The 25,479-nt window shown below is 36.7% G+C and overlaps 1 protein-coding gene and 1 long non-coding RNA gene across 5 annotated transcripts; both read right to left on the reverse strand.

Moving 5' to 3' along the window:
* Positions 1-702: 702 nt before the first annotated feature.
* On the reverse strand, positions 703-10,509 carry LOC135126240 (transcriptional regulator ovo). 3 transcript variants are annotated; one of them, XM_064052144.1, is made up of 5 exons: positions 10,154-10,509; positions 2,627-4,284; positions 2,151-2,460; positions 1,456-1,739; positions 703-1,231 (listed from the first exon to the last, which is right to left on the reverse strand). In XM_064052144.1, exons 1-5 carry the CDS (start codon positions 10,275-10,277, stop codon positions 1,214-1,216), a joined length of 2,394 nt encoding a protein of 797 aa, XP_063908214.1. In that variant the 5' UTR covers positions 10,278-10,509; the 3' UTR covers positions 703-1,213. The 3 variants fall into 3 exon arrangements, with proteins under 3 accessions (XP_063908214.1, XP_063908221.1, XP_063908229.1); XM_064052151.1 differs by having other exon boundaries at positions 703-1,252; positions 10,154-10,508; XM_064052159.1 differs by having other exon boundaries at positions 2,702-4,284; positions 10,154-10,505.
* Positions 10,510-12,551: 2,042 nt separating this feature from the next.
* Positions 12,552-13,237, reverse strand: LOC135140405 (uncharacterized). Of its 2 annotated transcripts, XR_010282255.1 has the most exons (3): positions 13,167-13,237; positions 12,973-13,106; positions 12,552-12,912 (listed from the first exon to the last, which is right to left on the reverse strand). It is a non-coding gene; the product is annotated as an uncharacterized LOC135140405 (long non-coding RNA). The 2 variants fall into 2 exon arrangements; XR_010282252.1 differs by having other exon boundaries at positions 12,973-13,237.
* Positions 13,238-25,479: the final 12,242 nt, after the last annotated feature.

A 25,479-nucleotide genomic window follows, 5' to 3' on the forward strand; every position in this document is an offset into this window, starting at 1 on the left:
CTACTTAAAACACAGGTACTTCCGAAATCCAGATTCACCCTGCCTCTAAAAGACGATGGATTTTCAACGCTGTAGATCGTCATCAAACGGCGGTTCAACTGGGTCAGATACTCAGAGCTGTGTGTAGGAGAGCTGTATGTGTTTAGACACTATCCGTTTGCCGAACAGATAGAGTGATCACGTGCCTATAAAGCGAGCATCCAAGCTTGCACAATAAAATTGAACGCGTAAAAGAACTTCGACGGGATGTTGTTTAAAAGTATTTTTGACTGTACACTGGTACACACATAGTAAGTAAAACATCGTTTTTCCGTATAATTTATTTGTATAACAACATTAGGAAAAATTACATATTTTGTTCTACAAATACAATATTTCATTGTGAAGTTTATAAATACAAAGTTATTACGTATAAATTTAAATTGTCCTTCAGTGTTAAAGCTAATAATATTATTGTATGTTTTATTTTTTTAATAAAAAACAAAGCTTTACGTACTCAGTTCGATACAGTCTGGGTTAATTAAATAAGGGACTAAACATCTATGAGAAGTCATCAAAAATACTGTGATGTAAAATGAAGAGATAAATAAATGTAATAATCAATTCAACATTTTGTAGGTACACTGGCAAAAAAGGTTAAAAAAAAATTAAATAAATTGTACAGACTAACAATGTTGAACTGATGTTCAACTATAGATAAAGGTACTTAAGGTAGATAAAACCTAAATATTTTTTATATACAAAACTATAAACATTCATACAATATAAACACAAGTTCTCTTTCAACAGAAGAAATAAAGACTAAAGTACAAAAAACATTGCAGAATGATTCGTTGTAATCAATTTTTTTAGGGACAGCGCGAAAAAAATAATCACAACACACCTTAAGCTACGAAAGCATTCTGCAGCACCATAGTTTAGTCATACCCTATGAAGCACCAGAATGGTCGGGGACGTGTTAAAGTTCAGAAAGAACCACACCCCAAATCACCAAATTTCAAAGTTTGCGTCAAAATTAGTCTTGTTAAGAATTTCGTCCCGCAAAATTTGCACATTTCTAAATTCTAACTACGTCCCCTCTGACACAGTTCATTTAACTATCCTACACTTATGTAATAATAAACCCAGTTCCATCCACCTGATTGCACAAATAACCCGATTTAAATATTGTCCCGCGACATTATTTGCGGCATCGCCTCCGTTTTATTACCTTTCATCTAATCTTCGATTCCTGCAGATAACTTGATAATTACTACAATAATGTAAAGTGAGAAAGGATTAAATTTATTATCACAGAAAGAAGAGAAGAGTTCGTCTCCCAATTAAAAATTCAATAAACAAAAACAAAACAACAGAGACCCATTTTTTCGGATAGATTGCAGCCTAATCGGACGGTTTTCCTCTCACGTTAATAAATAAATAAATAAAAAACAAATAAAAAAATTAGGTACGTACTTGCAGCAGCATGTTTGCGAAATTCGAATTCGTGAACTTGAAATGTCGCTTGTCGTAGAATTTGAGCAGGGCAGGACTGTAAGGGTGCTTCTCTTTCAAGTGAAGGTAGTGAACTTCGGGCTCGCTCGTCGTGTGGCCGCACTCCTCGCACACGTACACTTTGGTCCGCCGCTCTTTGTACGCGTACTGGTGCTGCACTCCGTGCACCTTCAGACAGTGCGACTCCAGCGAACATCTTTGGGTGAACGACTTCTCGCAGAGACTGCATTTGTACGGCCGCACCCCTGAAACCACCACAGTAATAATAACAACCATAATTTATAAATAATTTTTATATAAATTATAAATAATAAATCATCATCATTGCATATCATTACTTGGTCTTAGTACCCGTAGTGGTACTAGTCTTGCCTGATTGCCGCTCACTTCCGGGTCAGTGGCGGGTCTATAAAATGTATTCATATGTAACGTAATATTTAATACTCGCTATTTAAAGAAATACATATATATTCAAGACGACTAAAAAATGGACATTGACTTTCTGTTTTGTTGGAAAACATGATAATTTACAGCCCTATGTGACTATAAATATCAAGACAGTTACACGATAACATAACCCACAACCATTTATTTTGTATAACTAATTTCCTCGGACAATATCTAGTATCTAGTAAGTCATGTTTTTTTCTACTTACCCGTGTGCGTCCTCGTGTGCCGCTTCAGGTCGAACGTGTCATTGAAGCCCTTCCCGCAGAAGGTGCACAAGTACCGCTTGACGTCCGAGTGGCACTTCATGTGCCTGTTGAGGAGGCGCTGCAGCGCGAAGGTCTTGTTGCAGATCCGACAGCAGAAGTTGGTCTGGCCATCTTCCGTCGTAATGGACGCTACTTTGGTTTTGTCTTCAGTCCGCGGCCCCTGCCGCACGGTCTCCTGATTGGCGAGGGGGTTTTTGATTCCGTGGCCGCCGTTAACGAACTCCAGCTGCACCTCGGAGGGCAGGCCCAACTGTAACACCAACTGAACGTGGAACGAGTGACTTTGATGTCGGGATAGCATTCGCATTGAATAGGGCAGTGCTGTGGGCGGAGGCGAACCCATCGCAGGAGCATGGGGCTGCGATGGGTTTGCTCCGGCGGAAGTGAGAGCGTTTGCCTGCATCAAGGAAGCTTACCCTGTGCTGCAAGACGTTTACCCTGCCGTGCAGGGCAGGCGCCTCGCTGCCGCTGCTGGTACGTCGACCACTCACATTCGCTGGTGGGCTGATCGAGCCGCCGTCGTTGTGTGGGGCGTCGAGGGAGCAGCTCGCCGCCCCGGGAGACGGCAGCGACATCGTCGTCGGCGAGTCCAAGTCTAAGCCGCTGCCGTTGAAACTCAGCGTCGGCGACAGCATTTGTTGTTGCTGCTGCTGGTGCATCTGAGCTTGGAGGGATTCGTTGTTCACCGAAGACTGGTAGTTGGGGAGGGATTCGCTGTACATTTTCGAGAATTGGTGGTTGTAGTTGCGACCCTCGTAGCCGCGATTGCTGAGAATTTGATCGTTGAAGGAGTCCAGGTTCTGGTCGACTTGCTGGATTTGTGAAGAGTCGGACGTCATCGAAGGGGAGTGGATGTTACTCGTGATGATTTCTTCGTTGTCGTTTTCTTCACTAGGGAGGCGTTGGAGGAAGGTGGAAAGGTCAGCCGCGTCCGATAGACTCTCCAGAAGGGCGTGCTCCGCCGAACTGGAGAAGGTTAAGGTCGCCGTGAACTGCAGCGGGTCCACGACGGCCCCCGTCACCATGTCCACCATCATCGAATCGTCATACCCAGAATACGACCCCGGAAGCAACTGATTCATTGCATCGATCTTAGTCTCGTACAAGTCCAAATCCGCTTCGTCCTTCATAACGATCCCATACGACGCATTCTGCAACGTCGAGTACTGCTTCGGAGGGCTCTGCCCCCCGTTCAGACTCAAATTGGCAAGTTCCTGTCCCGTATCACATTCCATGTTTTGGTTATTCACCAAATAATTCGACGAAAAATTCCCACTCGCGTTGTACGAATTCCCGTTATTCCCACCTTTAAGGGACTCGTAGAACGGGGGTAAACTCCCAGTCGGGGGACTGCTCGGTCCGTAATTCTGTCTCCCGTCCCGCCCCGGATTCATACCGCCACCTCCTGTCCCGCCACCCAAAGTCCCCCCAGAACTGCCACCCGTCGACCCGCCCGTAAAGTTAACTCCGCCCCCTCCTCCCGACGTCGAGTTCGCCGATTGATTAGCCGAACTCTGATTGCCACCCGAGCCCCGCCCGTGCCCCGCCGCCGCGGACATTGTCACCGGAAACTTCCCCACTATCGCGCGCACGGAAATCAGCGGTTTGCTCACTTTCGAGCAGTGGCTCCGCCTCTGCTCCCGGAGCCTCCTCTCCTCGTTCTCGTCCTCCGTCTCCCCTTTCCTTTTCGGGATGTGATAGTCGATAGGCTGCTCCTGCTCGGGCTCTTGCATGACCAGCGGCGCCGTCGGGAGTCGCGCCTCCTTATCCTCATCCCTCTTGGTGGCTTTGGGGGTGCGCTGGATCACGGAAAATTGCCGCACCGGCGCTAGATTCTGCGGCTTCGGGGCGTCCTCGGGCGGCTTCTTCACCGGAAGGGTGATTTTGTCCGGGGGCACGATCGGGGCGTACTCCTTTCGCTCCGCCCGGGTGAGGACGTGCCCGCGGCTGCCATAAGGGACGTCGCCGCCCAAAATCGACGACGTGAACCGCCTGGGCGGCGTCGATTCTTTCTTCGGAGATTTGGATGTGGTGGGCTTGCCTTTGCCATCCTCTTCGGACTGCTTGTCTCGATCTGAAACGGAATTCGTGGTCATTCACACGCGTTAATTAGCATCTTATTCATAAACATGACGTGACGATGGCGAGATTGTGGGATCGATTCGGGTTTGGGAAGTTCGCGCCGAAAATGGGTGCGACCGGACTGGAACAAATCGCACGTAATTTGTTTTATCATCAAGGTATTTAGCGGTCCATTAAAGGCGGACGAAAAAAGAGAGTGACTTTGGAGAAAATGAAAAGTGAGAGAGTCCGAAAGCCTTCAGATCTTGACGACGGATAAGCGTGAGGAATGGCTGGCAATGGGACTGAGACCTTGTCGGGTTTCGAAGTCTGGACCACAAGTTGCCTCAGTTGCGACGAAAAAGCACAGATAAGGGGTTGGCTCAAGGCCTCGAGACAATTAATTTAAGGTAAAGTTGCGAAAGAAAACAAAGCATAGTGCAGAGTTAAACTATAGAAATGTAGATAGCTTCACCTGTCAAAGTCTATTCGCTGGAGCATAACAACTCAGACGCACACGTGGACTAAATGAGAGGACAACAAAGAAATAAAAATGGCTTCATGACCCGAATAGAGTTGAGCGGTCTGAAAAGGGAATGCAAGGACTCATGTCCTGCACTCAGTCCCCTCATCCTTGTTCCTTTTACATGTCTGGCATACCCAGCACGCATAACCCACGTGATGTAAACCCATCTCAATTTCTTTCACGACCAGCCTGGCAACAACATAATTTCATGCTAGACTAATATTGTTTGCTTGTAATTTTTTTCGAATTATCTGATCATCACACCAAGAATGAAATCTTCGTCTCGCAATTAAATAAAAAAGTAATCACGCCGACGGCATAAATCGCACCTTCTCGACCTTTACGTCCCATTCATTATAACCTCATCAAGTGTAACAAGTACCGATAGGTGGCAGACTCGTCACTCCAAGCATCAGACTCGTGGGCATAATTAGCCGCTCCGGTAAAGCACAGGTTCAAACAATGCGTCAAAGTCAAAGATAAGTGGCTTAAGTCTCGTTATTGGGTGACGTCACCGTCTCTAGCCAGCCCTTGTTTGACCGAAGGTCAACAGGGACCCTCTTCACGCCACCTGCAGGGCATAACCGGTCCGAGGGGAGCGGTGCAAGGGCTGGAAGAATTTTTATCGGGTTTATTATTACGACGAGCTGCCGCATCATGAAATCCGTATTGTTTTACCGTTAAAGATGATTGTTTTGTTTAATTACGGTGAGTAGAGGACGAGAAAAGTCAAGGTTAAGAACACGGTTTGGTGGAATTGCGATGGGATAACGACGTGTGGTTTAATTATTAGTGATACGTCTGACGGTCAGTGGCGTATCATTATCGAACGGAATGTTTTTGTTTGTTGGAGGAATGTAGTTTTAAGCTCGTCAAAGAAAATTTTGGTGGTGCGTCACGCACTCTGGGTGGGACTGGTCGTTTCTCGGGGATGAAAATCCACACCGTCGCTGTCGCAAAATCGCCCACGTGTTGCGACAATGCTGCTTGCTTTTCGCTACAATAATATTATGACTTCACGGTTTTTTCTGTCGTTAATTAACGAATAAACACTCGTCGGTGCTAAAAAAAGTGTCCTTCTAGCGCGCGTTCGACGACCCACAGTAGTCGAAAACGTTGCGAACCTTGACAGAACTAAAAATCCGTTACAACGAGTTTTATCAACAGAATTATATAACCAAATGTAAATTTGATTCAGGAAACATATCCACGTCTGCGTGATTTTTATTCTGACGCGACGTCCGTGAAACATCTATTCCGAATTGTAATCGAAAACAGAAAGTAGTCCGACATGATTGCATCGATTTCAATACAAACGAGAAAAAATTACCATAACCAACCGCTGTGTTTTTTACGATCGAATCAGATTTCCTGCCTGCTTACAACAAATCGCCCGAAGAAGACAGTTCAATGCCATTATCATCATCATCACTTTTACGGTCGGTTTCGAAAAATTACAATAAAGAGCGAGTCGCTTAGCCATGAGAACAACAAAAAGTGAGCTTCGAGCAACTCGCTTAATAAAGGCAGATTTGATTTATTAGGAATTGTTCGAGGATTTATTAATTATTTATGGGTTCGCCAAGCTCGATGCGAGCCGGCTTGGCGCAGATAGAACCGACCAGGCGAAAAAGGCAACGATTTTTCATATGGATAGGATAGCACACACGAGGCCTCGGGCGTTTAATAAACCTCATAAAAGGGCATGAAATCCCGACGTAACGAGGAAAAACGCGCAAAACCAAAACAGACAACGCAAGAAATCGGTGCCAGAGCTTATTAGCACCTCGTTAGCCATAACAGCCAGCAAATTAGCCAATTTTGCTACAATTATATAACCGTTAAAGCCTCTCTCTGACAACCTCAAGCACCTGACACTTTTGTCCAGTTCAGATTGTTTTTTTTTTTTTTTTTTTTGGCGAGAATGCAATTTCCTAGGTTACGCCGACGAAATTTTCCATCGATGGCGAAAGACCCTCTCACGCTGCTCTCACCGGCCGCAAGGTTAATCGAATTCCTTTATTCTAATGTCTTGTTAATCCGTCTCTGATTTATCTCACCTGTTGAATTGGTGATTACAACAGTACGCGTTCATTTTTTAAAGCGGCCATTACTCCGATGGCCTCGGATGTTATCATTTGTTTTAGAGCCGAAATAATGGACAACGGAACTGGTTGTGGCTCCGACATGTGTTTACCCTTTGCTGTGAAAGTTCAGGTGAAAAGGTAATTTGCGTTTTTGTGGCGGCTAGTCGCCCCCAGACGGTAAGTATGCCATAAAAAGGAGAGCTGCTTTATGGTTATGAAGGTATTGCTGTTGGCGAAGAAGCTCAAATGGGCTATAAAATTGCCGTTGGAAAGAAATAAATGGAAGAATTTGTCGGGACAACAATGACTGAGGAGGCGGAGGCTGAAGAATACTGGCTTAAGTATGCATAAATGACAGTTTTGGTCTGTTCACGGTGCGAATGTTATCAGATCCAGACGTTTTCTTATTTGATTTTCGCATTTATTGTTAATGAAACACGACGAAAACAGCTTATGAAATGTCATTTAGAGTCCGGGCACGTCGGACTAGACCATTAAAAGTTAACGCAACTTCCTTACTATTCAGTAGTAGACGACTGTTTTGTATCTATTATATCTAAATACTCGTACAATTGTTTGCCACTTCTCTTTAACATATAATAATATTTATGTTATGTTATATCTTTATAATCATCCAACGAGAATAGGGGTTTGAATAGTCAAAGCGTCAAAACCACTATTTTCGTGGATATGCTATATATAAGTAAACTTTTTTGAAGGATATTCGCGGATTTACGGGTCCTTTCATTCCAAATTTAAATATTTCGCATTTAAAGTTCATTACCTTGTTGTTCGTTTTATTTTGCTTTTATGTATTGTTTTTAAAACGGTATTACAATTTAAAAACATGAGATTTTTATTGCAAAATAAATAACGCTTTTTATTGCCGAACGGGACGTACACAGAGCAACAAATTTTAAACCATGATAGCTTTCGTTTATTATAGTTGGAATCTTGTAGCTTAAAAACATATTTTTGAGCCGACTTAAAGATTAAAAAAATTCCTTGGTAATTTACACATTTTCACTGAGTAATTATAGTTCTATGCAAAGCGTGGAAAAGCCAGGGTAAATCTGCTGTTTTGTTGTGGTTTTTATCTCCTGATAACCAGAAAGTCATGGGCGCAGTAAAATATTTTCCCTCTCTCTCTCTCTCTAACCTTAGTCATACTCGTTTAAAATCCATAACAATCAGCGTTTAGTGCACTCAAAAAATTTACCATTGTAAATCACATTTACAACACAAAACACCTTCACTGTCTTTATCACACAAGTCGCTCGTTGACCAAAGATTTACACGCTTTTGTCCAAAAACCTTGACTTCGGTTGTTTCCGCAGGAAATAGCAGAAATAAAAACGGTCTGTGACATGAAATTACGTCCTCATTAAAGATAAAAAATTAAAAATAACGCTGTGAAACTTAGTCAATTTCTAGTCTAGGATTATTACCAGCTTCTTGCGCCACAGTTTTATTGCCTTGGAGATATGAGATGTGACAAAATTCAAATTTGATCTGTGATATTTAAAAATAACGGAGACTTGACAGCTTTCGTGGGCTAGCGTTTCCAAACAACATTATTAGCCCATTTTTCGATGAGAAACATTTGTCATTTCGGTTGCACAATCCGGCTGCGGCGCAACTTTTCCACGACTTCAGCATTTCAAGCATTTGTGGCATTTTTGAGCCTCCGGATGTGCTCTGGTGATGATTAAGGTTTAAAAATCGCAAATTGCGGAGTTTGGGGTCAGAGATGAACTCGTGGTAGAAGGAGATAACATCGAGGTTCAGGTGCCCGGAATCGACATAACTTGCCTGGAATGTCGTAAGGAGAAATAGTTTGATAATTTCGACTTCAACAGGCGGATCGGATTTCATTTTTAATAAGTGAGAGAGTGTAGTTACAACATGGGGAATTCGGGGTCAGAGACAAGACTTGTAAAGTTTGTCCAGAATTATAAGAATTTTATGGACTCCCAACGTTAATTCGTTTTACAGTCCAGGCCTCAATTCTATTGTACAGGTAAAGAGCCTGTCAGGGGAAAGCCGATGTTTTCTGTACCTGAGTTCGCCCAGCTCTTCAGCCGTACAATAAAATTGACAGGGCTGTAAAACGAATTAACTTAAAATTCTTATAATTCTAGACAAACTTTATACAATTTGGAAGTGACTTTACTGCGGTTAGGATGGTTTATCAGTTAGTCCTTCAGACCTATTCAGTCGTCTTGATGGACATATTTATAGCAGGGAAGGATAAACCACCCTAATTGTTAAAGTGAAATCACTTCCAAGTAGCGATAGGTTTACTTTACAGATTTAACAATAACTTTGGGTCAGGTGCACATTTGTTGGAAGAAAAACACAAGACTGAGGATACATTTCAGGGGTAGGTACTCGAATTTTTAGTTTGTTTTTCTATCCGACAGTTAAGTGTCCAAAAACATTTGTGCGAACCAGGATTGATTTCAGGGTCCCAAACTGTTTGCACTCTCGTCTGAGGACGCAATTTTGTCCCCAACAGGTGGATTCGGTTTGTTTTTGGATAAGTGGGTCACGCAACAAAGGGTCCGCATTATTTCACGGTCTACTTGTTCTGTGGAAAGCGAGAAGGCCCTTGTGCTTTTTGTTTTCGCGGCGCGGCGTTCCGTCCACGTGCCGGCTCGCTAAGTAGGTGAACGAAATTACTCGTGATAATGACCCAGAAAGCGATAAGATCGCTTATATCACCGGAGAAAGTCCTCACGGGCATGGGAACACTTTCTACGTGAGGTAAGAGTTAGGTAATTGAAATAGAAACGGCGGCCTTGAACTCGCGGTTAAAACAACCACCGCTCGGTAACGGTTGGACCGCTTGACCTTGGTTAGGTTAGGTTGCGCAAGTTGCGGTACGGTGTTTTGTGTGCTGTTCGATCCCCAGCGATGTGCGAGCATAATGGAGCATTGTTCTTTTCGGATTACACGCTCGGCTGGCCTTGGAACGTGTAATGGTTCGTGAAGCTGGTGGTTGATTTTTTCCTCCAAGGACAGGGTGAGTTGGGTTTCGCGTCTGAGGCGCACTCGAATCTCCGGTACGGGCAGTACCGGTCCCATCCGAGCGCAATTAGCCGCGTTTACGTGCCACCGAAGACACAACACAGTTAACTCTTGTCACCTGCCAGTGACTAAGTGTCCAATTTGGTGATTAGACATTCCTCCAACGGTACCGCGATAGTACCCATTAAGACGCATTAGATGCGTCACGAGCGATAGCGACCGCTCTTGCCTTATCTTACCTTCCTTGTGGACGGTGAGGGACAAGGGTTGCGCATCGTCCAAGATCTCGTTCTTGTGGGTACCACCATTTTCCGACTCCAGCAGACGCTGCAGCCGGTTCTTGATTAAGAAAATCTTCGGCATGGCCTTAAGTCATCAGTAATCCCAAAGAGACACTATACATGCACACACACAGTTCGAGCACACGCGTCACGCTGAAGGTACCACCTCAGACATCGGTTCCAGTTTCACGTGCTGCTGCGACCAAGTCCTTGTGAAGACTGATGACCGCAAGAAGTAAAGTCGATGTGAACCGTTGTGTCCCCCGCTACGCCCCGCGCGCCGACCCAGGTTGCCCATTCGAACTCGCTTGGCATTGGCAACAGCGGCGTCCGTCTGCTACCTGTTCGCGCCGAACACCCCCGGTTGCGCAAGCCCCCTCAAGGTCACGGGGTGGCTCGTCGCTTCAGCCACCGTTGAGGTCTCCGCGACTGCAGGTTGCCGGAGCGCGGAAAACGACGGTTCGGAGCGATTTTGCGATTGCCGCGGCTGGAAGCGGCTTTTTCTAATGCAAGAATGCCAAGATCACGGTCGGCGGCGTTGCCGGATCGGCGTACCGGTTCTTCGACGGCGAAATTGACAACGGCGGCGGGTTTGACAGTAATATTACAGCATAATGGTTTGCGTGTTCGACGACCGTTTCGACGGGAGGACCGTTCGAGTAATTGGAGGAATTTGCATGGTCTCGCTCGAGGTGAACAATGGCGAATTCGGCGGCGGGATGAGTTGAGCCGGGTTCAAATCCAGGACGGGGATTTTTTTGACATTGTTTACATGGATTTTTCAATAAAAATTTACTTAGCAATTTTTTTTAATAACGTCATTTATTGACTTACTGCTGGGGATAAATACACTGATTCTGATATGTGAATTGTACAATAATCATACAAAATATGAATTTCGGGAAATTGAATAAGAGAAATAATTTTTTCGACTTTCAGAAAAATAGGACTCTGTTTAAGTTTTAATAAACAAAAGAAAAATGAAAAAGAAACTCTTTTTGTTTCCAAATTATCAGATTTAACAGCATCAGAATTTTAAAATAATTTTAAGTCTGCAGACATTTTCTCAAACAAACGTGAAAGATATTGAGATAAAATTTCAACATCTTGACTCTTGAATCTCAGAATCGTGATTTTTTTCGTAAGAAATCACCTGAAATCGTTGAAGATGTTAAGGCTTTGTTACTCATTTTCTCAATTTTCCCTTCTTGAGGTGGCAGTTTTTCTCTAACATTATATAGAATGTTTTTTAAGATAACAAGATAAATAAATTAAAATACTAACTTCAAATCTTCAAACGTCTTGATTTTGTTGAAAATTTGTCTCGGTAAAAGGTAAAATCTTCAGATATCATTTTGATTATTTATGCTTCAAGATTGTTTTAGATATAAGTGTGTTCCTTTTTTGAAAAAAAAAAAAAATCTTAGTTTATTCTGAAACTCTTAGTTTTTTTGAAAATGTAAAGAATATTCCTCACTAGAAAATGAAAGTCCGAAAAAAGAAACTTCGTGTCTTTCCCAGAAATACGTCAAAGTTTTGAAAGTTGTTTTTGTTTTCAAAATCTGGAAGATTATTTCCGGAGAAAACAATAAATATAGACAATTTTGAAAATAAAAAAACTATTATAGGCAAAATGGAGATTACATTGTTGAGGTAAAATACCAAACTTGTCAGTGTTTTTTTCAAAGTTATGAATATTTTTTTAAAAATATAATCATTTATACCCGGCGAACGACTAAGTTTATCTTTTCTCGACGTTTCTTAATCCCTAGAGAATGAAAAAGTAGGCCTTTCGTTTCCGTTTGTCTGTCGTCTGTTGTCTATTATTGGCAATTTTATTAAACAAATACTTCATTTTCGAAATTATCGCACTAATTTTTATGGAATAAAAAATATTTTGAGAAAAAAGTCAAAATATTTAAATCTCTTATTAATTTTTACAAGAATTGTATTAAAATCTTAAACTTTCGAATTTGTTTCTCAAAACGTGATGTTTGCTCCGAAAATCTTATTTTTCTTCAGAAAAGTACACAGAAAAAAGTTTACTTGTAAATTTACTGTGAAAATCACAGGTAATTTGTAACCCGAGATAATAAGGGTAATATTCCAACGAAATGTATTTTTAAGTTTGAATGTGATATTTACTTTTTGAATGTAAATCGAAATTACAAAAGAACATGTAAAATTACAAGTAAAATGTAATTTTGACGATTGTAAATTTACAATAAAATATGTAAATTTCCGTGAATGGGTATGTAAATTTCCGTGAATTGGTATGTAAATTTCCGTGAATTGATATGTAAATTTACACAAATTATTGTTATTTTTAGTACTAGTTTTAATCAAAGAAACTATGTCGGACAAAGTGAACCTTTTATTTTATGGTGAAAAACATAATAAACATGTAATAAAATCATAAACACAAAACAAAGTCATTGATGTTGTATATATTTTACATTAATTTAATTTGTTCATAAGGCCAATTACTTTGCGTTTTGTTGGTGTTATTCTTTTTGATTTGGATCCTTGATCTGGATGTATTTTCAAAAAAAATCTTTGCATCATTTCCAAAACTGCTGATACTTCGTCTGGATATTCTAAATTCATTATAAAATATAATCCAAACGCCCAAGATACTGCATCTTTTAAAGTGACAACACTTGGAATCACTACTTGTCGTTCTAAAACTACGTGATAAATTGTTTGTGGATCGCTCTCTAGAAAAATACAAAAATACATTAAAATGTTATAGGTACAAAGACGTTTTAAATACTTGCCTATTTCAATTACACATGGCGCAGCCACCTTGATAATTTCATTTAAATTATTCATATCATCACCCTGTGATAAAAATTGCATTAACATAACAATTAAAGATGACATGGGCAAATTATAGTAAGTAATTATCCGCCTGGAAAGTGTACTTTTGTAACTGGAGGAAAATAGTAAACCAGAATAGTAAAGTACTTACCTTTAACAACAAAATACACTATTTTGTACAAAATATATTACCACAACTAATGCACTCCAACTTGTTATAACCTGCAAGTGTTATAGTAATGATTGCGTGCGCATCAACAATTCACAGTATGCATGTGATTTCACCGGTAGACTGGATTATTTTACAAAGTTGGAAGTAATTGTAAAAAATGTTAGTATATTTACGGTATTATAAAGTATAATTCATTTATAAAGTGAATATACATTTACAATTGCGATTCTGTATTGTGTTTTTTCAATTTGACTTGTGAAAATACAAATAGTGACACACGTTTACTTATTTTATGCACAATGCTGCTAACTTACGTAAATTTACTAAATTTAAGTAAAAAAATACATAAAAAGCAACAGTAAAATAATTGTAAATTTACACGACTTTTTTCTGTGTACGTTATTTCTCACAAGAAAATGGGTATTTTGCATAATTAATAGGAGTACTATTTAAATGCTTTAAAATATACTTGTGGTTTATGAATCCGCCTGATTTTTTATTCAACCCATCGAGATTTTTGGAATAAAAAATCAAAATATTGTGACAACATTTTACAATTTAATTCTACAAGAAATATATTAAAACCTTAAAATTTAGAATTTGTTTCTCAAAACGTTGATGTTTGCTATGAAAATCTCACTTTTCTTGGAAAAATGTACAGATTATTTCTCACAAGAAAACGTAAGTCTAAAAAGAAAGAAATTTAGCAATATACCAAAGTTTTGATTTTTTTTAAATCTAGAAAAATATTTCAGGAGAAAATTTTCAATACAATTTTCAAAATACATAAAATTATTGAAGCAAAGTAGTCAATTTTTAAAGAATATCGTCTGATCAGCCCCAACAACAATTTGGTGTCGTCATCTCAAAATTTTGAACAAATTAATACTATTTAAATGCTTAAAATATATTTGTGGTTTATGAATCCGCCTGATTTTTTTATCCTAGCCATCCAGAATTAAAAAAAAATCAGTATATTGTGACAATATTTTACAATTTAATTCTACAAAAATATATTAAAACCTTAAAATTTCCAAACTGTTTCTCAAAATGTTGATGGTGTTTAGTTTTCGTCGGAAAATGTCAGATTATTTCTCACAAAAAAATGAAAGTCTAAAAAAAAAAGAAATGTTGGGTCCCAGAAAGCAATATATCAAAGTTTTGAATATATTTTTTTCCAAATCTAGAAAAATATTTCAGGAGAAAACACTAAATATAACAAATTTTCAAAACAAAGTAGTCCATTTTTTTAAAATATCGTCTAAATGGTAAAACGCTAACCAAAATTTGTCTAATCCAAACAACAATTTGATAACGTCATCTCAAAATTTTGCATAAATAATATTATTTAAATGCTTTAAAATATACTTGTGGTTTATGAATCCGCCTGATTTTTTATCCTAGCCATCCAGAATTTTGGAAAAAAATCAAAACATTTTACAATTTAATTCTACAAGAATATATTAAAACCTTAAGAATTCAAATCGGTTATTCTGTTTCTCAAAACGTTGAAGTTTACTCCGAAAATCTTAGTTTTTTTGGAAATTGTACAGATTATTTTTCATAAGAAAATAAAAGCCAAAAAAAGAAATTTATGGGCTCCGAAAGCAATTTTTCAAAGTTCTGATTTTTTTTTTTCAAAATCTAGAAAAATATTTCAGGAGAAAACACTAAATATAACAAATTTTCAAAACAAAGTAGTCCATTTTTTTAAAATATCGTCTAAATGGTAAAACGCTAACCAAAATTTGTCTAATCCAAACAACAATTTGATAACGTCATCTCAAAATTTTGCATAAATAATACTATTTAAATGCTTTAAAATATACTTGTGGTTTATGAATCCGCCTGATTTTTTATTCTAGCCATCCAGAATTTTGGAAAAAAATCAAAACATTTTACAATTTAATTCTACAAGAATATATTAAAACCTTAAGAATTCAAATCGGTTATTCTGTTTCTCAAAACGTAGAAGTTTACTCCGAAAATCTTAATTTTTTTCGGAAATTGTACAGATTATTTTTCATAAGAAAATAAAAGCCAAAAAAAGAAATTTATGGGCTCCGAAAGCAATTTTTCAAAGTTCTGATTTTTTTTTTTCAAAATCTAGAAAAATATTTCAGGAGAAAATAATAAATACATAAAATTTTGAAAATAAATAAAATTGTTGAAGAAAACTAGACCATCTGGAAAAAAATTGCATCCTAGAATTCTAGGCTCTGCAGCCTTTTTTTTCAAATTATGAATATTTTTAAATATGATGCTTCTTACACCCGGTGAACAGCCAATTTCATGTTTTCTCGACGTTCCATATTTTCTAGAGTACGAAAAAGTAGGTGCACTGTTTCCGTTTGTCTGTCGTCTATCGTCTGTCTGTTGTCTGTTGGCAGTTTTAATGAACAAATTTCCGGAACTACTGCACTAATTTTAGTGAAATTTTTGGATTTATTTTTAGAATATAGTGTATATGGTAAAATGCTAACCACAATTTTGTTTGATTAGCCCCAACAACAATTTGATTAAGAAAAAAATTGCATAGTAAATACTATTTAATTCTTATAAACTAACACTTCTGTACTCGTGATTTATGAATCCGTTTGATTTTTGACCCCATACATCCAGATTTTTGGAAAAAAAAAACAAAATTGTATAACAGCATTTTACAATTTAACTTAGAAAGTGCAAAACCGAATACCTTAAAATCTTTTGAAGTTATCATAAAAAATTTAATTCAAAGAATCCAGATTTTAAGATTTTCAATGTCTTTCTAAAAATTTTGACATTGGTTATTTTTTCCGAAGGTGTAGAAATTTTCCATGAGAAAATTGTCATAAGCAAAACTTTATTAATAAAAATTAGCTCAGGTCAAGAGTTATAGATTGGAAAAAACTGACATTTCCTGAAACCCACATTTTGTAAACAAATATTCAATTCAAAATGTTAAGGTGGAGAACTTGATCCTGTTTTTCAAAATTTTAACGCTTTACCAAAATTTTGTGTTGGTGTTGAAAAATTTTGTCTTTTAAAAAATCTCTATAAGGAAAGTCAAAATTTGGCATTAAATTAACACAGTGTACTGATCTATGTTCCCCAGATTTAAAATAAAATTACTACATATTTTGAAATAACGTCATCAATTTTTTGAAGAAAAGTTTGTACGTAAACGTGATCACTTCAAATTTTCCACTTAAAGGTGTGACGTCATAGATACATTTTTGAATCGGTAACTTAATTTTTATACTTTCTTTTAAAAAATGGAAAAAACCAATTATATAAATACATAGTTCTTATAATACCTAGTTGCAATTTTTTTTCTGGTTCTTTGTAAAATGACGCGTTTCTTCGGTACGAAGAAGCTGTTTGTTTTTAAGCCCAACAGGATCAAAGTGAGTCATTCTTCTCCCGCACAATTACTCATAAAAGGAGAAAGTTTTACAAAAAAATTTGTCAGTATGGAAACATTTATTCAACACAGAAAGCTCCTTTGACGCATTTGTGCAATGACATTCAAAAATTGCTTATTCATGGCTGGACGTTTTGTTGCGTATAAACAATGAGTGATATTTATAAGCGATAAGCAAATGCTTTAAATTTAATTAGAAAAAGACAAGAATACGTAAATCCGACAGGAGAACAAGCGACAAAACATTTTCTCAAGTTTATGAGTACCCAATCTGAGTGTTACACACTGCTTCTTCTGTTAAAGGTGTTAATTATTTTACTGTTCATTAGCAAACAATTTGCAAAACTCTAATTTTAAATCGAGGTTGCTTTTATTTTCGATTTTGTCTGGTGTCACTACATTTTCGTCAACCAACATGTTACATCCTACTTTAGTACCAATATCCTTCAAAACCCCGTCACCGACTCCATCGTCACCTGCTATTACAAACGTCCAAAAATGGTCAGCTTCGCCCCACGTGACACCCTCTTATCATTATTCCCGATAGCGCCAAGTCCACTGACTCGCTAAACCCATTCCAATTACATCATGCTCGCCAAAGTAAACAATGTAACTGTTTTATTTATTTTCACTCCATCGGCCTCAGCCACTCGACTGCAAATATGAATTTTAATAAAATAAACTCAATGACGTCCACTCAACAACGAATGACATTTAACCATAATCAGGAAAAACTCCGTTCCTTACGTAATCCGCATTGTTTATGGCTGGCGTTCGACCATTTCACACATGGTTAGAGCAGGTCTTTGATCTTCCTGGATTTTCTGCATTAACTGTAACGCGGCACATGTCATCGCGATTTTCGACACAGCGGATGCGTTTTCAGGCGATTCATGTGAGCGAGGCTTAACGTTGGCTTCGTGTCCGTCTAGCGAGTTGTTTTTGCGAGCCAGGAATTTTGTAAACAATAGGAGCACTCTTTCTCATAAAAACGAAGGAGCGGTGTTTGATACGGCCAGAAGTCGCAGAGGAGCAAGGTCGGCGGGAGGCGCGAAAATCGGTTACATCAGAGACTTAGTTTTGGAAGATGTGTACGGGGGCGGCGGGATTATGGCTTTTTTTAATTAGAGATGGCCTTGGATGGACGGTTTTTAATGCAAAGCTTTTGTGGATGAGAGGAATCGGAATTTGTTTATTCTAATTAAGTGAATTAGTTAGTTTTGTCAAGTTCAAGTTGTACGATGAAATTTTGGAGTTACAGATGGAGGCGGAAAGGAATAAAACAACGAAAATAATATATTCTGTTCCAAAAAATATAGATAAATATAAACATACAATTTTTTTGAGATTACGTCATCACCTTTTTTGGAGAGGATATCTATGTTAATGTTGACATGTGCAATTTAAAGTAAAATCCTCAGATTATTAGTGCTTTCTTGATTTTTTTAAATATAAGCATAAATATCTTAATATTCCGAATGAGTCTTTTAAATTATTGACATTTTTTTCAGAAATTCTTAGTTTTTTGAAAGATCGTGAGAAGACAAACTTGGGATCTTGTAAAGAAATTTAGCAAGGTTTCGCAAGTTAAAGGAAATTTTTAAATAAATTTTTTGAAGCAAAGAGAAACTTCGGAAGATTGTATTCATGAGGTAAAATTTCAAAATCTTTAGATGAAAGAATGAGGATTTTTTTCACTATACCTTGAGTTTTGACTGTTTAAGAACCGTGGTGTTTTCCTAAGAAATAAATCAATCTCACGTAAAACGGTTCATAGATTGGTTATTTTAAATTATTATTATTATTATTTTATATATATATATTGTGTCAACGATTTTAAAAAGTACGAGCGTGTTATTGAATTAATTATATTTAATAATTTTTTGATATGACGTCATAAATGTTTTGAAGAGAAGGAATGAACAACTTTAGCTAGTTTCCAAATTTAATTGCAAACATTTCTTGTATTCAGTATAATCCTTACATATAGAGTTGAAAATGGCGCATTATTAAAAAGCATTTAAAGTATGTCACGTTGCAGATTCCAAGGGCGGTTTGTTTAACCAATAGACACATTAATAACAGGTTTCAGTTCATATGAAATGTAAAATTATTGATTTGTTTAGACATTTCTTAAGTATTTTAGATCAGCAATAAAAGATAAAAATTTTTAGTCACGTTTAGAAAAAATATGCTTGTCAATGTATATCCATTGGACAAAAATGAATATATAAGTTTTGGACTTCGTATTCATTGTAAATGTTTTGCAAAATAAGCCACTTCAGCTAAATAAATAAAAAAAGACGTTACAAAATTGTACCTTAAATTGGTTTAGTTTAATATCGTGTCATTCTCTCAGCTGACAGGTCTGTCACTTGTCAGTGTCAAAAATTAAATAGTGCCAAGAAGTGAAGGGTTATGTTGAGTTGATTTCCGTCAAACTGAGAACAGTAGTACCACCCAAATCTTGATGGGCAACGCCCACTCTAATTCGTTTTATTTTCAATCACGTGGTACTACGATGGCTGTGAAAAATAACAGAGAAGTGTCAAAATTTTAAACTCTAAATTTTAATTTATTTATTATAGGACTCCCGAAACTACCGAGAACGAACAAAAATCACTTCATTAATAATTTATTATTCAAATTTTGAACTTCTGTATAGGTTTTGACGAAGTATCAACACTGCTAAGTTTATTAATATACTGAATCTTCATAGTATACTTTTATAATTCTAACTTTTTTTCGGTTCCCGTTAGGCCGGTGTTTTTTTACATCCGCATTATTTAAAAGTCATCGTCGTTTTCACAGAAAGTGAATTCCTAAGTTTTTTTTCTTCGAGAATACGAGGTAAATACTAAGAACGTTATTTTTGTATCCACTAAAATTGTATTGCCCTGTGGACTGAAAGACGGTCATAACTGTATAAACTGAGCCAAAATGACACTGTATCGGTAGCAGGTAGAAGTCCATGTCAGATTTTAAAACTCATACATATATCGCTGCGAAAAATTATTTACAAGAGCAGTGGGTTTATATGTATGTGTCTAAAAAAAAAAAAAATAACCCCTCTAATTTCATTTAAGTTTAACCGAATCTGGCCCTTTTTTAATAGCCACTGACCTTTCTATTACACCATCCAACCCCTCATAAGCACAATAACTTTTAATAAATACAAAAATAACGTTCTGAGTGTATTATGTATAACACAATTTTTCTAATTAGTTTCACAATTCATAGAATACAAAAATATAGACTGTGTATTTCCGTCTATCTATGTGTCATTTGTTCCTTCTCTTTCTTCTGTTAGCAATTTGACAATTCTTGTCATTCAAAATTATGATGTTACCCTAAGAATTTTTAAATAATTCTCACTCAAATGTGCAGGATAATTTTTTATTTATTTTTACTTCCTGAACGAAAGTATTGTAATACTGTCATGTTTTCTCGACGTTTCTTGATCTCTAGGCTACGGAAAAATAGGTATCTCGTTTCCGTCTGTCTGTCTGTCTGTCATTCTACACAGATCAAGCATTTCAGGGGCGGAAACTGCGTAAATACAATGTGCTGGACAAAGACAGAAACAGAAACATACCGTTTTTACAACGCTGTACCAAAATTAAAAGAATTCTAATATTCTTGTGGTTAATGAATCTATCTTGGTTTTTTTTTAATTTGTATAACTTTGATTTAGTGATTACTTTTTTTTGATTTTTACTTCCCAAGCGTAATTTAAAAAAGTATAGTAATAAAGTCGATTAGGTGACTGGGTACTTTCATGTTTTCTGGACGTACCTATGATGATCTCAAGAGTACAAAAAGATGGTCCTCCATTTCCGTGTGTCTGGCGTCTGTCGATTTCTATTAAACAGATAATCTTCGAAACTACCGGACCGATTGTTGTCAAATTTTGTATGTACATATGCAGATGCTAAAAGGCTAGTCAAATCTACAAAATTACAAAATTAAATACCGTATGGTTATGAATCCGCCTTTATATATTACTTTAGGCATCGAAGTTTTCGAAAAGAAATCTAAATTTCATTCCGATTTAATTTCTTTTATAAAAGTATGGAATTTGTTAAAAACATCTATCTATATTTACTACTTTTTACTTCCCCAGGGTAAACTAAGGAAGTATTGTAATCGAGTCTATTTGACGCTCGGCTTCTTTCATGTTTTCGCGACGTTTCATGACCCCCATTTCCGTCTGTTTGTTTGTCTGTTTGCCGTCTGTCTAATTGTTATTGACAGATAATCTCCAAAACTACTGGATCGATTGTTGTCAAATTTTATATGTATATTAGAAATACTGTGGAGATGGTAAAACGTTAACCAAATAGAATGACGCCATCTTATCAAAAATTTTATAAAATAAAAATACTCCTGCATGTGTGTTAATCAAAAATCCTCCGAAAAATTGATGACCATTTTTTAGATTTATGAGTGTTTGGATTAGACATTTAGTTCTTTTTTTTTGTAAAATTGCATTCTTTTTACACAAGTGCATTATTAGTCGGAATCCTATCATAAACATAAACAGTGGAAGTTTAGCGTGTACTGAGATTATATTAAATTTTATAATTTTTCGAAAAAAATGGGATCTGTTGGACTATATTCAGGTTTATCCCAGACAAATAATTCTGAAAAGAAAAATGTATTGACGCCTTTATTTGAACAATTGTATTGAGACACAGTGAACTAAATTAAAAATTCTGTCAAAACAACGTTACAGTATTCTTGTTATACAGTCCATCTCAAAATGAATACACGCTAAAAATTTTTAAAAAATATGAACTAAGTTTTTATTGAAAATATCATCTTGAGATTTTATTTTGGACAACTATATATTTTGTTTTTTTTTTAATTCCGTGTATAGAATGTTAAAAAAATTGGTCGAAGGTTATTTCGACAGAACTTTCCTTGCCCCTGAAATACAATAAAACAAATCCAGCTTTTTCGAAAAACTATAAAATTTGAATATGCGAATTTTATTTATTTTTTATGAGAACTCTTATAAGTATAAGTTAAAATAAAGATATGTATATAACGTTGAAGTAAATGTAAAGAAGCGTGCTGTGCGGACAAAATTTTGTAATGACGTCATCAGTATTGTATTCCAAAATTTTCGGGAAAACGGACTGAGCCTTTCCCAATTTAATCAGTAAAATCTTTCCTTCATTAATTTTTATTAGTCACCCTGTATTAGAAATTATGCAATGATAAATCACAAGTATATCAAATGTATATCATATTTTGCACATTTTGGATAGGATTTATTTGGCAAATTCTTGAGATGACGTCATAAATTTTTTGGGAGGCGATAAACGAATAAATTTTGCGTAACAATTTATCATGATTAAGACAACCTTCAAATATTTCAGAGCATTCGGTATTGCAGTTTCAAAGTTATATTGCAAAATATTGCCTATTCAGTTTCGAAATTTTTCCAAAAATTTAATGAAAATATATCTATAGTGTAGGTGATAAAATGCTAACCAAAATTATCATCCTTATCAACAAACTGATGACGTGTCCTCTAAGTTTTTATTAGACGCCAATTAAAAAATATAGAATAACGTACTCTTGCACGTGCGGTTTATGAATCCGCCTTGATTTTTTACATTAGGCATCCAAATTTTCGAAAAGAAATCCAAATTTTATTAATATTCATTTGTTAGTGCCTTTCATAAAAGCTAAGTAAGTATTGTAATCGAGTTTGTCGGACGACTAGCTGCTTCATGTTTTCTCGACGTTTCACGACCCCTAGAGTACGAAAAAAATTGTTCTCTCAACTCCAGTTTCCCTCTGTTTGTCTACCGTTTATCCGAATTTTCATTAGAGAGATAATCTCTGAAACTACTGGACAGATTGTTGTCAAATTTTATATGGGTATTAGGAATATCCTGTAGATGGTAAAACGATAACCAAAATTTTGCGAATCATTCCCACTCCTATAATATTGTTTATGACCTCATCTCAAAAATTTACATTAGTACTTAAATATTGTTTAAAATTGTATACATTAATTAATCTTCTTCTTTGTGATGAGATAAAATAAAAATTCATTTTCTTGTGACACAAGTGCATACTTTGAAATTCTTCCGCTGATGCTTGTTATCTGGGCATGCTTAATAGTCAAATTCTTATGAAGTATAAATATAAATAATGGGAGTTAAGCATGTACTGAGAATACATTTTTCCAGTTGATTATAGCTTTACGTCACTGTTTTCTTATTTATAGAGCCTATTTCAAAACAAAAATGTCAAAATCAAATTTTATAATTTTTCAGAAAAGCTTGATTTGTTGGACTGTATTCAGGTTTATTCCAAACAAATAATTCTGAAAAAAATGTATTGACGTATTTATTTTAACGACTACATTTATATATAAATTCTACCCAAAATGTGCAAATATGATGAGTTTTTACTTGTCATTTATCATTGCATTCATATTTTTTAGATTTGCTTAAACAGGTGGCTCAAAAAAATTAATTAATCAGTCAGTTTATTTTATTGATTAAATCACAAACGGCTCACTCGGACGAAATAAAATTAATCGCTGAAATGGCGGCGAGGTGGGTGGGCGGGGTAAATTATATGTTCTTTTGTAAAGTGACAATGGAAACTAACAGAACGTAGGCTGTTAAAAAAAGCGTTAATCGTAATTTTTTTGTTATACTACTTATTTGCTTAACATTGATTTCTTATTTGTGAAGAAAAACAGAGAACGGGTGGGTGGGCGGGGCTAAGTTTAACTTTTGGCGACAGAATCTTTCATAAGCAAGCAATAGCCCCGCCCATCCACCCCTCTTCATTCCAGTGATTACTCTTAATATTGTTCAGTCATTTACCAAAATCAATTTTTCTTAACAAATGGGAGTACTAGCTATGCCCACCCACCCCCTATTTTCTTAGGGGGTGTTTAATTTGCCACAAACAGTCTCACCGTAGCACGTTCTGTCAAAACAACTTTTGACCAATTTTTTGTTTTTAAAATTGGGAGAAGTCTGACCTGACCTGATCTGACGTATGAAACTTTATGTAATCGTCAGAAATGAAAAAAAATAAAATAGGAACGTGCTATTTTAAATTTATGTCTATATATTTTCTAACACATATAGTTTTTTCAAAATATTTATGAACAGAAAATCATACACAGTAAATTATTATTTAGACGATATAAATCATCTTCACACAAATACCTATAAAATTTAATTCGTCAGTAATTAGTTATTTATAAACACTAATAAACTAAATGGAAATTTCAGGTAATCCGTAGACATGGTCAAATTTTTGTCAAAAATATACCCATTTGTAGATTTAAAATTCATGGACGCATATTTTCTTGATGCTAGTTTAAAAAAAGCAAAAATTTTGAAAACCGGTAAAAGAGATTTTTCAAAAAATTGATGACGTTATCTCAAAACATTAAATAAATCTACACTGACGCAGCACCCTAGAATGTGAGTAAAGTTAGTTAATAACGAACTTCAGGAATCAAAATTCCACCAACATCGCACTTCGTCGGAAAAAACAAGCTGCAACACTGCGCAGCAGATACAAGTCGTCAGAAATGCCAAACAACAACCCGTTGATCACTGAATATTTTATCAGTTTTTCAAATTTATTCTCTACTTGTTTTGACACATTTCAAATAATTGTTTAACAATGTTTGACAATTGTTTGATATTTGTTGCAAATTTTGATAATGTTAATGCACCAACTCTTCAACCTGTTATGGTGCACGTGTGCGATCTTCATTAACGGTTCGAGTTCCACAGTTCTATCCATTACGTTATTTAATATTAACATAAAGCTTTAGAACATCAGGCTATTTTAAATCTTCCTGAAACGAGCAAAATAATCACCTAATTACCCAACTGTCGCTTAAAATCGATATTTAATGGGTGAAATTAAAAACTGAAACACGTGTAGTTGAAATTCTAACAGTTAAAAGGGAATCCACCACGTGTCTACTAAAAACCTCGCTATGTTTACTATTTCCCAACGGTTGTTTACTATCCACCTGTATCTATGCACTCGTCCGTTTTCGGCGTTCCTCTCTTCGTCCATCGCTCGAATCTCCTTGCGAGCAGGACCCGGCGTAATAAGATCTCCGTGCTCCGGGCCCAGTCCTGGCCTTGACATTGACTGTCACCACATTCTCCGGGGGGCCCTCGCGAGGCTCGCTCCGACTCGCCCACGATGCAGATGGTATCCCTCTTACTCACGCCCGTTCGAAAAAATTGTGCAATTTTCGAATGGGAAGATGGTCATTGCCATCACGGGTCAGTTAACTTCCAAGTTCCCATAAGTATTGTGTCACAGCAAAGTGCTTTATAATGGCAGATTGTTGTTAACTGCTTTTTAAACACGTTCTAAACGGGTTAAGTGACTAGGAAGTTCACTTAAGTGCGCGGAAAACGCGTGTAAGGCGGCGACATCTGCAAGGGGCATGGGAGGCGGCGCGCGTGACGAGGAGGTTGAGGAACTGCTGACAGGTGGAAGGATGGTGCGATGGGAGATGTGGAAGGTTTAAGGATGCGGGGATTTACAGAAATGTTTGTTTAACAGTGAAAATAGCGAAAATGGGGGGCAACAGGTCCTGTAGTATTTCTAGTAATGTTAGCACTTGCTGCAAGTACAGTGGAATGTAAATACTGCGATAAAATGATTCTGTCAATATTTGACAAACGACAACTCGTTTCCATATTTTGCTTTATTTAAAGTGTAAATTCTCGACAATATTTGCAAAATGACGAGCACTTTATTTCTTAATTGACAACGATTTTTGAAAATGAATTAATGAATTATTCTGCAGACTGTATATTTTTGACGAGTTACCACAGAACTATATGTGTTGTATCTACTGACTTTATCGCTCAA

The sequence above is a fragment of the Zophobas morio genome, unplaced genomic scaffold, assembly GCF_036711695.1.
Source record: "Zophobas morio isolate AGI-343-1 ecotype UQ-CSIRO unplaced genomic scaffold, CSIRO_AGI_Zmor_V1 ptg000002l, whole genome shotgun sequence".
In the NCBI taxonomy this organism is placed as follows: domain Eukaryota; kingdom Metazoa; phylum Arthropoda; class Insecta; order Coleoptera; family Tenebrionidae; genus Zophobas; species Zophobas morio.

Coding starts and splice junctions, on each gene's coding strand:
- LOC135126240 (XM_064052144.1), bottom strand. CDS start 10,277: ATGCCGAAGATTTTCTTAATCAAGAACCGGCTGCAGCGTCTGCTGGAG. Junction 2,461..2,626: donor TAAACGTCTTGCAGCACAGG/GTAAGCTTCCTT, acceptor TTGGTGTTACAG/TTGGGCCTGCCCTCCGAGGT. Junction 1,740..2,150: donor GCACACGAGGACGCACACGG/GTAAGTAGAAAA, acceptor TGGTGGTTTCAG/GGGTGCGGCCGTACAAATGC.